Consider the following 11,989-nt stretch of genomic DNA (forward strand, 5'->3'; position numbering starts at 1 on the left):
ATGTGCTGCTGATTGTTTTTCAAACATGTGTTTTCCCGTCTAATTTTGCTGTGGGGTGCCTCCTGAGTGTGTTGGGATGCTTTCTGGCCATTTTGGGGTGATTTGGAGCAAGTTGAGTCGACAGCCAGGTTGACATGAGCTGCTGATTGTTTTTCAAACATGTGTTTTCCCGCCTAATTTTTGCTGTGGGGTGCCTCCTGAGTGTGCTGGGATGCTTTCTGGCCATTTTGGGGTGATTTGGAGCAAGTTGAGTCGACAGCCAGGTTGACATGTGCTGCTGATTGTTTTTCAAACATGTGTTTTCCCGCCTAATTTTGCTGTGGGGTGCCTCCTGAGTGTGTTGGGATGCTTTCTGGCCATTTTGGGGTGATTTGGAGCAAGTTGAGTCGACAGCCAGGTTGACATGTGCTGCTGATTGTTTTTCAAACATGTGTTTTCCCGCCTAATTTTGCTGTGGGGTGCCTCCTGAGTGTGTTGGGATGCTTTCTGGCCATTTTGGGGTGATTTGGAGCAAGTTGAGTCGACAGCCAGGTTGACATGTGCTGCTGATTGTTTTTCAAACATGTGTTTTCCCGCCTAATTTTGCTGTGGGGTGCCTCCTGAGTGTGTTGGGATGCTTTCTGGCCATTTTGGGGTGATTTGGAGCAAGTTGAGTCGACAGCCAGGTTGACATGTGCTGCTGATTGTTTTTCAAACATGTGTTTTCCCGCCTAATTTTGCTGTGGGGTGCCTCCTGAGTGTGTTGGGATGCTTTCTGGCCATTTTGGGGTGATTTGGAGCAAGTTGAGTCGACAGCCAGGTTGACATGTGCTGCTGATTGTTTTTCAAACATGTGTTTTCCCGCCTAATTTTGCTGTGGGGTGCCTCCTGAGTGTGTTGGGATGCTTTCTGGCCATTTTGGGGTGATTTGGAGCAAGTTAAGTCGACAGCCAGGTTGACATGTGCTGCTGAATGTTTTTCAAACATGTGTTTTCCCGCCTAATTTAGCTGTGGGGTGCCTCCTGAGTGTGTTGGGATGCTTTCTGGCCATTTTGGGGTGATTTGGAGCAAGTTGAGTCGACAGCCAGGTTGACATGTGCTGCTGATTGTTTTTCAAACATGTGTTTTCCCGCCTAATTTTGCTGTGGGGTGCCTCCTGAGTGTGTTGGGATGCTTTCTGGCCATTTTGGGGTGATTTGGAGCAAGTTGAGTCGACAGCCAGGTTGACATGTGCTGCTGATTGTTTTTCAAACATGTGTTTTCCCGCCTAATTTTGCTGTGGGGTGCCTCCTGAGTGTGCTGGGATGCTTTCTGGCCATTTTGGGGTGATTTGGAGCAAGTTGAGTCGACAGCCAGGTTGACATGTGCTGCTGATTGTTTTTCAAACATGTGTTTTCCCGCCTAATTTTGCTGTGGGGTGCCTCCTGAGTGTGCTGGGATGCTTTCTGGCCATTTTGGGGTGATTTGGAGCAAGTTGAGTCGACAGCCAGGTTGACATGTGCTGCTGATTGTTTTTCAAACATGTGTTTTCCTGCCTAATTTTGCTGTGGGGTGCCTCCTGAGTGTGTTGGGATGCTTTCTGGCCATTTTGGGGTGATTTGGAGCAAGTTGAGTCGACAGCCAGGTTGACATGTGCTGCTGATTGTTTTTCAAACATGTGTTTTCCCGCCTAATTTTGCTGTGGGGTGCCTCCTGAGTGTGTTGGGATGCTTTCTGGCCATTTTGGGGTGATTTGGAGCAAGTTGAGTCGACAGCCAGGTTGACATGTGCTGCTGATTGTTTTTCAAACATGTGTTTTCCCGCCTAATTTTGCTGTGGGGTGCCTCCTGAGTGTGTTGGGATGCTTTCTGGCCATTTTGGGGTGATTTGGAGCAAGTTGAGTCGAGAGCCTGGTCAACACTTTGTGAGGGGCAGCCATTTTGTGAGGGGCAGCCATTTATACATGTATGTATTTTTTTTTATAACAGAGATGTCAAGGGACAATCAGACCCGATCCGCCCCTTCCCCCACCCCCTCGGATCTATCCCTGCATAGCAATGAGGAGTGGGAGCCAACCCAGGAGGCGGATGCGACCGACCAGGCATCTAGTGACCAGCCGCGGTCGTCAAGGGCCCATGAGAAGTCCAAGAAAAGCCTAGTAAAAAGGTACTTAACCACACCTGCAGACACAAATAGCATCAAACTTTACCCACTGTAGTTTGTGCAATGCCATGCACACCTACTGTAATAGGTGCGCAATGCCAGGGATACTGACACTCACAGGTACATACCGATCTTATTAAAAATTTTTTTTTTTTTTTTTTTAATCCCTAAAGGCAAGAAGCCAGCCAGAGGAGCAGTCGGAGGAGGAAGCCTCTGGTGAAGATGCAGGACAGAAAAAGCCGCGTGGACCCAGATACACTGAGGCGGAAAACTGTGTCCTAGTGGATTGCGTCGACAGGTCCTACGACGTTTTGTATGGACCAAGGGCACAGAAAACAGCAGCTAAGGTAAAGCGGAACATCTGGGAATCCATCGCCAGTCAAGTAACTGCAATTTCTGGAAACCGTCGGAGCACCAGAAATTGCTTGAAGCGGTACAGTGATTGCCGCAGACAGACCAAGAAGAAGATGGGGATTCAGCGCCGACATGAGACAGCTACGGGAGGTGGCCCGGCTCTCAATCTGAAGTGGCTACCCTGGGAGGACGTTATTAGAAGGCGCATCAACCCTGCCATGGTCGAAGGAGTTCGCGGAGGTGTGGACTCCAGCCGTCCTGCTGGCTTTCCCGAGGAGGAAGAACCGCCCAGAAGACGGAGGAAGGCGGGAGACCAGCCGTCCAAAAGGAGGTCTGATGGTAAGAATACATTCACATGAGCTGTAGTTCCCTTTAAAATTTTTGTATGTGCTAATGTGTTTTTTTTTTTTTTCAGACAGACCTGCCCAGAGGACATCACCTGCGCACAGGACATCGCCAGCGCACGGACCGTCACCTGTGCAGCAGGCATCAGCAGCAGCGCGCGGACCATCAACTGCGCCGCAAGCATCGCGAGCACACAGATCGTCACCTGTGCGCCACAGTTCGTCATCGCGCAGTTGGTCACCTGTGCACCAGACGACGTCAGCGCACAGACTATCACCTGTGCGCCAGACACCGTCGGCGACCACACCACAAGATGGGCGCCAAACTACAGCTCCTGCGCGCAGGCCATCACCAGATCGTCGTCTCTCCAGGAGCTCTGGGACTGTGACTGAAGAGCCTCAAGACACAACCCTTGTGGACCCATCACCCGATCTGTTTGAGTCTACAGGGTTAACTGACGAAACTTTTCTTGGGTTTGAGGACAGCCGTGCAGATGTATCCAGCCAGACCCTTGAAAAGTCTTCCGAAACGAGGACAAGTGGAGCTCCTGGAGCAGCGGCGTCACAGGATGGAGAAGGTTTGTTTGTTTTTTTTGTGGGGGTGGGGGGGGGCAGCAGTTGTGTAAAGTTTATTAACTTTTCCCAAAAAATTATTTTGCAAACAGTGGTGCCACGAACCAGCAGCGGACTAGCTTCGGGGATTGGTTCGTACTTCAGGCCGGATCTCCTACAGGGGTCGTCAGAGGATGACGAGGTGGAAGTGCAGGAGGCTCCAGTTGCTACATCCCTGCGTGAGTAAATTGAATTGTGAGCCTTCCAAAAAATGTATGATGAATGTGTATAATATTGTCTAATTTTCTTTTCAGCTGCCCAAATGCATGTGGTGGCAGACATCCAGGAAGGGCAGAATCCCTCAAATGTTCAGAGGGTTCACACCCTGGCATCAGAGATTGGGACACGCCAGGATACATACACAAATGTTGTGGGAAGCAGACTGGACAACATTGAGAGGACAATGGAGAAAATGTCCAACAGTCTGCATGAACTGCAGAAGACTCTTTCCGACAGCACGGCCACAATACTACAGATCATAATTGAAGATCATAGGGAGAATAGGAGCGTACTTAAAATTATGTCCGATTCCTTGGTCAAGCTTGTGGAAAACACCTCATGTTTGGCAGAAAGCAATAAGAACATGTCGGAGAGTCATCGACACTCCTCTTCCAGCCAACAGGTCATGGCAACCACACTGCAGATGATCTATGAAAAGCTCCCAGTACCAGCTCATCAACACGCTGGTGATCCACCATATCCGCCGTCGCAAGCCACAAGGACGTATCGTACCCTTCCTCAAGTCCCATCCCAGTACAGTCAGTCACAGATGTACCAGGGATATACAGGGATGTACCCCACCCCCCAGATGCCTCCACCACCAGCCGCACAATCTTCAGCAGCATGGGCACCGAGGGCCAGTCGACATACTCCCCAGCCTCCCAGGACATCCACGCCCTATCAGGGGGAAGAAGAGGATCCGGACAGACTTCCACCATAAACCCGGTCGTATTATTTTATTTTCTTTTAAATGTTTTTCATGTATCCCTGTCTTCCCCTCCCATTAGTTTGTTGTTTTTCTTACTATTGTTTTTTCTTTGTTGGCCTTCCCCACCCGTGACCGGGTACTACCAAGGAGCTTTGTGTAGGCATACATGCGCGGGCATGTATGCGGGCGCGTGTGGTAACGGATGAAAGCTCCTTGCGGCTACATGTATGATGTGCCAAAGAGCTATTCTGATACCCCCTTTTTCTTCCAAAAATCCTTTTTGTAATGATGTACAGTAGACTTTCATTGTGTGAATTTACTATTCACTAGTCTGTGTTTTTGACTTATTCATAGGATTGGTGAGGAAAAATGAAGTGGACGGCATAAGTTTGTGTTGAGCGTACCAAGGTGAGTAGAACCATGTTTAATTCAAGAAACTTTGAACCGCATGCCTTTGTAGAACAACACCGCCCAGCAATGGCTCATGCTGGGCTGTGTTGTTCCACAAATGTTAGCGTGTCAAAGTGCTGACCACTGACTCCACTCTTTCACTTTGAACCGCATGCCTTTGTAGAACAACACCGCCCAGCAATGGCTCATGCTGGGCTGTGTTGTTCCACAAATGTTAGCGTGTCAAAGTGCTGACCACTGACTCCACTCTTTCACTTTGAACCGCATGCCTTTGTAGAACAACACCGCCCAGCAATGGCTCATGCTGGGCTGTGTTGTTCCACAAATGTTAGCGTGTCAAAGTGCTGACCACTGACTCCACTCTTTCACTTTGAACCGCATGCCTTTGTAGAACAACACCGCCCAGCAATGGCTCATGCTGGGCTGTGTTGTTCCACAAATGTTAGCGTGTCAAAGTGCTGACCACTGACTCCACTCTTTCACTTTGAACCGCATGCCTTTGTAGAACAACACCGCCCAGCAATGGCTCATGCTGGGCTGTGTTGTTCCACAAATGTTAGCGTGTCAAAGTGCTGACCACTGACTCCACTCTTTCACTTTGAACCGCATGCCTTTGTAGAACAACACCGCCCAGCAATGGCTCATGCTGGGCTGTGTTGTTCCACAAATGTTAGCGTGTCAAAGTGCTGACCACTGACTCCACTCTTTCACTTTGAACCGCATGCCTTTGTAGAACAACACCGCCCAGCAATGGCTCATGCTGGGCTGTGTTGTTCCACAAATGTTAGCGTGTCAAAGTGCTGACCACTGACTCCACTCTTTCACTTTGAACCGCATGCCTTTGTAGAACAACACCGCCCAGCAATGGCTCATGCTGGGCTGTGTTGTTCCACAAATGTTAGCGTGTCAAAGTGCTGACCACTGACTCCACTCTTTCACTTTGAACCGCATGCCTTTGTAGAACAACACCGCCCAGCAATGGCTCATGCTGGGCTGTGTTGTTCCACAAATGTTAGCGTGTCAAAGTGCTGACCACTGACTCCACTCTTTCACTTTGAACCGCATGCCTTTGTAGAACAACACCGCCCAGCAATGGCTCATGCTGGGCTGTGTTGTTCCACAAATGTTAGCGTGTCAAAGTGCTTACCACTGACTCCACTCTTTCACTTTGAACCGCATGCCTTTGTAGAACAACACCGCCCAGCAATGGCTCATGCTGGGCTGTGTTGTTCCACAAATTTTCATTGAAAAAAATGGACATGAATTTAGTGTGTCTTTACTTTAATATACTTTTTTTTCTTTTCCCCACAGATATCTATATACACAAGAAAAGAATGTAAAGAAGAACAAACTACTTTTTTGTTTTAATTAACTTTCAAACTTTATTAAAACATTTTTTTCTTCAATAAACTTTTAAAAATAGAAGTTTCCTGTGGTTTTTATTAAAATTTGTAATGCAGTTGAATTGTACGTAAGTAGATTGCCCAGGGAACATCAGGGGAACTGTCTCTTCACATCCACGCCACTTAGGAAGGATACACCGGAAGACCTGTGGAAGAGAACAGTATGAGCTACCAGATGTGGGTAATAGTGTCACCCTGGGACTGGAAAGAAGAGGTACATACAGTCCACACAACACAAGCGGGGAACAGTGGGTCCAAATGCAACCCTCCGGCACTTGCGTCACTACACATCCAAACATTCCCTGATCCAGCATTGCTGTTTCATGGAATGTTTGGATGTGTAGTGACGCAAGTGCCGGAGGGCTGCACTTTGGACATGCCAGGGTGATTTTGGACAAGGGAGTTTTGGGCAATACATCTCACCTGAGGGGGTTGTCTGCTACATGGCGGAGGGTCAGGTCCACATCACCAGTAGGGTCTCCCATGGAACATCGGGTGAAATGTCGTGTCTCCTCACATCCACGCCACTTGGGAAGATACCCCTGCAGGACCTGTGGAAGAGAACAGTATGAGCTTCCAGATGTGGGTAATAGTGTCACCCTGGGACTGGAAAGAAGAGGTACATACAGTCCACACAACACAAGCGGGGAACAGTGGGTCCAAATGCAACCCTCCGGCACTTGCGTCACTACACATCCAAACATTCCCTGACAAGCATTGGTGTATCAGGGAATGTTTGGATGTGTAGTGACGCAAGTACCGGAGGGCTGCACTTTGGACATGCCGGGGTGATTTTGGACAAAGGGAGTTCTGGGCAATCCATCTCACCTGAGGGGGTTGTCTGCTACATGGCGGAGGGTCAGGTCCACATCACCATTAGGTCGCCCATGGTAGAGTTGGATAAAAGGGTCAAATATTTGCGGTAACCATACAGGATAAAACAGGGGGGAACAAACTGTATAAACACGGCCCGGGGATACACATCAACAGGATGTAAAACTCTGTAATAGATAAATGAAGAGGTTTTTTTAAAAAAAATCCAATGTCAGTTTACACGATAATACAAATGTTGTCAGTATACTCACAGGCAACTGAAAATTTTTTTTGGATCAATGTCCGCCGGGAATCCTCTCCTTCGTCCATACCCACCGGTAGAGCAGAATAACGGTTCCCGCGTAGGAAAGCACTACGACGAAGAGTCACCGGCAAACGGTTTGCGACACATATGTTGTGTAAAATACAACATGCATTTACCATGCCGCAAACCTTCGACGGTGAGTACAAAAGAGCACCGCCGGAAGTGTCTAAACATCGAAACCGGCTTTTAAGTACACCGAAGGCACGCTCAATTATTCCCCTCGATGCAATGTGTTTCTCTTGGTAACGTTTTTCTGCTCTACCAACAGGATTAGACAATGGGGTCAACAGCCACGGTTTGTTTGGATAACCCGCATCGCCTATAGAAAATATAAAAAAAATGTTAGGTACTTGTAAAAAAAAATAAAAAAAAAATAAATAAAATAATAAAAAAATGAAAATACATACCTAACAGCCAGCCACCAGGCATGTTTCCTGTTTCGAACTTGTCAAACAGCGATGACTGGCTTAGGATGAAGGAGTCGTGAGATGATCCAGGAAATCCCACAAAAATGTTCAAAAATCTCATGTTTACATCACAGACCGCCTGCACGTTCAGGGAATGGAACTGTTTTCGGTTCCGAAAACATTCCTCTGAATTCCGTGGCGGTCTGATCTGCACGTGGGTACAGTCAATCGCGCCCAGCACATTGGGAAATTTGTATTTGTTGAAAAAGCCTAATTTGATCTCACGACATTCGCTGTCCGTCTCTGGAAATGTGATGTACTGGATCGTCAATTTGCGGAAAGCCCTAATGACTTGGGTTATACAGCGCGACAGAGTCGACTGAGAAAAACCGCATGTTTGAGACAGTGTAGGCTGGAATGTGCCTGACGCCAAAAAATGTAACGTCCCCAGCAGTTTCTGAAAACCGCTGATTGCACGATTTGACCGTGCCCGAGGTTCCAAGTCGGCCTCCAACAGAGCGTACAGCGAATATATGTCGCGAGTCGATAAGCGATAATTTTGTATCACCTCGAACTCGCTGAGATCCTCCAGTTCACGCCTAGTGCGATACTGGCGTGGACGTGGAAATGAAACCCGCAATACTGGCTCACCCAATGCAGACATTTGCTGACCTGGATCCTGATGTTCATCTGCACTTTCTTCCTCCATCAAGCTTGCAGCCAGCATGAACAACACAATCTGGTCAGAAAAAGGCTCCATCATTGTAGTCAGTACAAAAATAGGAATGTGTTTTAAAACGCAGGGATTTTCCTAAAAAAACGATTCCACAAAAGAGCTGACTGTAATGGCTCCTCTCCCTGTAGTCTCAAACCCAGGAGTGAGGAGATAGGAGGGGCTTTGCAGAAGTGTATCCTGGGTAAAACTGTGGAATCATGGGTAAATTTCCCTCAGGAGATTGAAGAAAAAAATATTCCTTTAAAAAATCAATTAAATAATACTTGTGAGTCAAAAAAAGACAAACCAAGTAGATAATCCTTTCAAATATAAATAGATATGCTACTAGCAATCCTCAAATATCCCAAAAAATGATGTTCTAAAAAATTTTTTGGAGAACCCGCCAGTCAACTGAGGCGGACTAAAATAGGCGAATTTGCGGTCGAAAAGTACTGCAGGCGAATTTCCAAACTTGAATTGAATATGCTTGAGGCGAATTGCAGCATCTGTACCATTGCAGAAAAGTCGAATGCGGAAAAAGTCGAATTGATAAAAGTCGAATTTTGAAGGTCCGTTTTTTTGCGATAAAGTACTGCACTGCATAGGCGAATTGATTTTTTGAGGCGAAAACGTTCCGGAATTCGACTTTTTCTGAAATTCGCCCGCTATTGCATATACCCCTTTGTCTTTCTCGCTAACCACCCATCCCTAGCACTAACTCTCTGTCCCCCTCTCTCCCTAGCACCCACTCGCTCTCTCTCTCTGGGCGGGATGTACTAATGTACATCGCCGCCCTGCGCCGCGATGCTGATCGCCTATGTACTAACATATGCGATCAGCATTGCGGAGGACAGCTCTTCCGATAAGGGCTGTCCTCCGCGATGCACAGCGGCAGCCTGACTTCCGGGATTCGGCCCCAGAAGTCACTCTGCGCAGGGTGACGGGAGCGGCCGCAGGGCATGCTGGGAGGGGTCCGATCGGATCCCTCACACAGCGCTGCAGAGAGAAGCCCATAGGCTTCTATGGACTATCGCCAGCTAAAGCTGGCGAATCCCGCCGCGGCGCTGACCTGGCGGCCGGGGGATAGTACATCAGGAAAATGCGGTAAACAGGGAGTTTACCACATTTTCCGCTTAGTACATCCCACCCTCTCTCTCTGACTTTCTCTCTTTCTCTCTCTCTCTCTCCCCACTCTCCCCAGTATGACACAAGTAAAACAGAATAGCTTGTTTGTACTGAATATCTGCTACTATATCTTATCTGTCCTGCTTGCAATTCACATGCAAGTATTATTTGTACAAAAACTGAATTTGTACAATTAGTCTATTTGGATTTATATTACACATCGTTATGTATTAAACCTACATATTTCATTATACTTTATTTGGTTACTGATAAACACTTGAGTGTGTGTGTGTGTTTGTGTGTATGTATGTATGTATGTATATATACACATATATATAGTACATATATAATATATATATAGACACACTCGCCTGGGAATGCGCCACTCCTGGCGACTTCGAAAAAACACTTAAAACTGGCAGTGCCGCATTCCCAGGAGAGTGTGCGTTTATGCTGGGATCCGGACTGAAAGTCGACAGTAACTAGGTCGACAATGTCTAGGTCGACCACTATTGGTCGACAGTAACTAGGTCGACAGGGTCAAAAGGTCGACAGGATCAAAAGGTCGACATGTTCTAGGTTGACAGGTCAAAAGGTCGACATGAGTTTTTCACAATTTTTTTCTTTTTTTGAACCTTTTCATACTTAACGATCCACGTGGACTACGATTGGAACGGTAATCTGTGCCGAGCGAAGCGGTAGCGGAGCGAAGGCACCATGCCCGAAGCATGGCGAGCGAAGCGAGCCATGCGAGGGGACGCGGTGCACTAATTGGGGTTCCCGGTCACTCTACGAAGAAAATGACACCAAAATAACATTAAAAATTCATGTCGACCTTTTGACCTGTCGACCTAGAACATGTCGACCTTTTGACCCTGTCGACCTTTTGACCCTGTCGACCTAGTTACTGTCGACCAATAGTGGTCGACCTAGACATTGTCGACCTAGTTACTGTCGACTTTCAATACCACACCCGTTTATGCTTATGGAGGCATCCGGCGCGGTAGTGCTTTATTATTGGGAGAATATATATATATTTATGATATCTTCTACATTCAAAACTTTATTACTGCGTTTTCAATCACAACAAAGCAGCATGTGATGCTTGAATAGATGCCTTGCGCACGTTATCCAAACATCGCCGAGAGATGAGTCTGGGGGTTGCCCAGCTGCTCGGGGGGCACTGGGCATGCCCCAAAATGTCAAAAACAGGGGAACATGTCCTCAGGCCATGCCCTCCCACCTGAAGCCATACTCCCTTTTCGGAGGTGCTCTGGAGTCCTGGTATGGATTACTGAATAGTTTGGAGGTATGATATCAGTTTGTTAGGTGCAACCTTTTCCTGTTATCTTTGCTCAGGTGAATAGTACTGTACATATCTATTGATCTCTGGCAAATGTTTTCTTATTGCTTAACTCATTTTATTTTGGACTTCAGTGAATATTCTAATCTTTCAGGTTTTTTTTTCTACAAAATAATCATTTAAATAATTTAGGCCAAATGGTTCTTATGTGCCGTCAAATTCTATGTTTCTGGTTTTTGCAGATGTGTACACCACACTACCATATAGTGCTATGGATTGTTTGAGGAAGGGGGGGGCCCAAATCGGTGTCATGCTTGGGGCCCCATTAGGTCTAAATCCGCCTCTGCCGGGGACAGAGATATTTCACCAACCATTGGCGGATCCATTGCTTGAGCTGTTTCCCACACCCCCTTCCATGTGTGTCCCCGCCTCGGATCTCAGCTCGGCACAGAGAACGGTGAGTAGCAGCGCAGGGACCTGCAGGCAGCGGGTTACACGCTGGTAGCACTGCACCATCGCTTCCTGGCAGAGTCCGGCGTCTGCTCTCCCTGCCCCTGTGCAGCCAGAAGTGAGCAAAATACTCCCACGCAGTGACCGCCGTGTGGGACTGCCCCAATGTCAACACAGGATCACCCTACTCTGTGTTTTTATTTTTATAACAAACACAAAAGAGGTGTTTTTCACACCCCAACTCCCGGCGCAATTGGACCAATTATATTCAATTTAACTTCAGCTGCACACATTAAAAAGGATTAGCTGAATCCTCAAAAAGTTTTAGAAAAAGGGGAAAGAAACAATGGTGCGCTTGAATTAAAATATGTACTGTTTATAATAATAATAATAGGTGTCCGCTTCTACTCAATGCTGAAATAAGTAAACAAAGAGTCTGCTTTAATTAATTACAAACTTTTACTCCAATTAATTGACACACATACATATATAAAAACGCGTTTCGTCCCGTCACAGCTCGGGACTTCCTCAAGACTATAGGGCTCATTCTGTCTTAGCCCTTATTTAACTCCCATACGGACCGCCTTTAATTACAATTACTTGCACCTATGTGCTGAGAAATAGTCCTTAAAAGTGCATGTATAATAGCAGCAATATAACCATAAATAAAACTCTAAG

At 47.0% G+C, this 11,989-nt stretch overlaps 2 protein-coding genes across 4 annotated transcripts in view; one reads left to right on the top strand and one right to left on the bottom strand.

Moving 5' to 3' along the window:
* LOC134910671 (serine/arginine repetitive matrix protein 1-like) overlaps positions 1-6,195 on the top strand; it is a 9,358-nt gene extending 3,163 nt beyond the window's left edge. For all 3 annotated transcript variants that reach the window (XM_063918976.1, XM_063918977.1, XM_063918978.1), the window contains exons 2-7: positions 1,947-2,124; positions 2,295-2,814; positions 2,891-3,397; positions 3,485-3,610; positions 3,686-4,767; positions 6,082-6,195. In XM_063918976.1, the coding sequence (XP_063775046.1) occupies positions 2,589-2,814; positions 2,891-3,397; positions 3,485-3,610; positions 3,686-4,371 (1,545 nt within the window). In that variant the 5' untranslated portion in view covers positions 1,947-2,124; positions 2,295-2,588 and the 3' untranslated portion in view covers positions 4,372-4,767; positions 6,082-6,195. The remainder of the gene's footprint in view (positions 1-1,946; positions 2,125-2,294; positions 2,815-2,890; positions 3,398-3,484; positions 3,611-3,685; positions 4,768-6,081) is intronic.
* On the bottom strand, positions 6,126-8,596 carry LOC134910672 (putative nuclease HARBI1). The gene is made up of 5 exons (XM_063918980.1): positions 7,719-8,596; positions 7,259-7,630; positions 7,002-7,174; positions 6,597-6,724; positions 6,126-6,319 (listed from the first exon to the last, which is right to left on the bottom strand). Coding segments are annotated over exons 1-3 (1,137 nt in total). The 5' UTR covers positions 8,482-8,596; the 3' UTR covers positions 6,126-6,319; positions 6,597-6,724; positions 7,002-7,172.
* Between the last annotated feature and the right edge of the window lie 3,393 nt (positions 8,597-11,989).

The sequence above is a fragment of the Pseudophryne corroboree genome, chromosome 4, assembly GCF_028390025.1.
Source record: "Pseudophryne corroboree isolate aPseCor3 chromosome 4, aPseCor3.hap2, whole genome shotgun sequence".
NCBI classification, from domain to species: domain Eukaryota; kingdom Metazoa; phylum Chordata; class Amphibia; order Anura; family Myobatrachidae; genus Pseudophryne; species Pseudophryne corroboree.

Excerpts from the sequence above, each read along its gene's own strand:
- LOC134910672 (XM_063918980.1), bottom strand. The coding sequence starts at position 8,481 with ATGATGGAGCCTTTTTCTGACCAGATTGTGTTGTTCATGCTGGCTGCA. Across the intron at positions 7,631-7,718 it reads GCCTGGTGGCTGGCTGTTAG|GCGATGCGGGTTATCCAAAC; the intron begins GTATGTATTTTC and ends TATTTTCTATAG.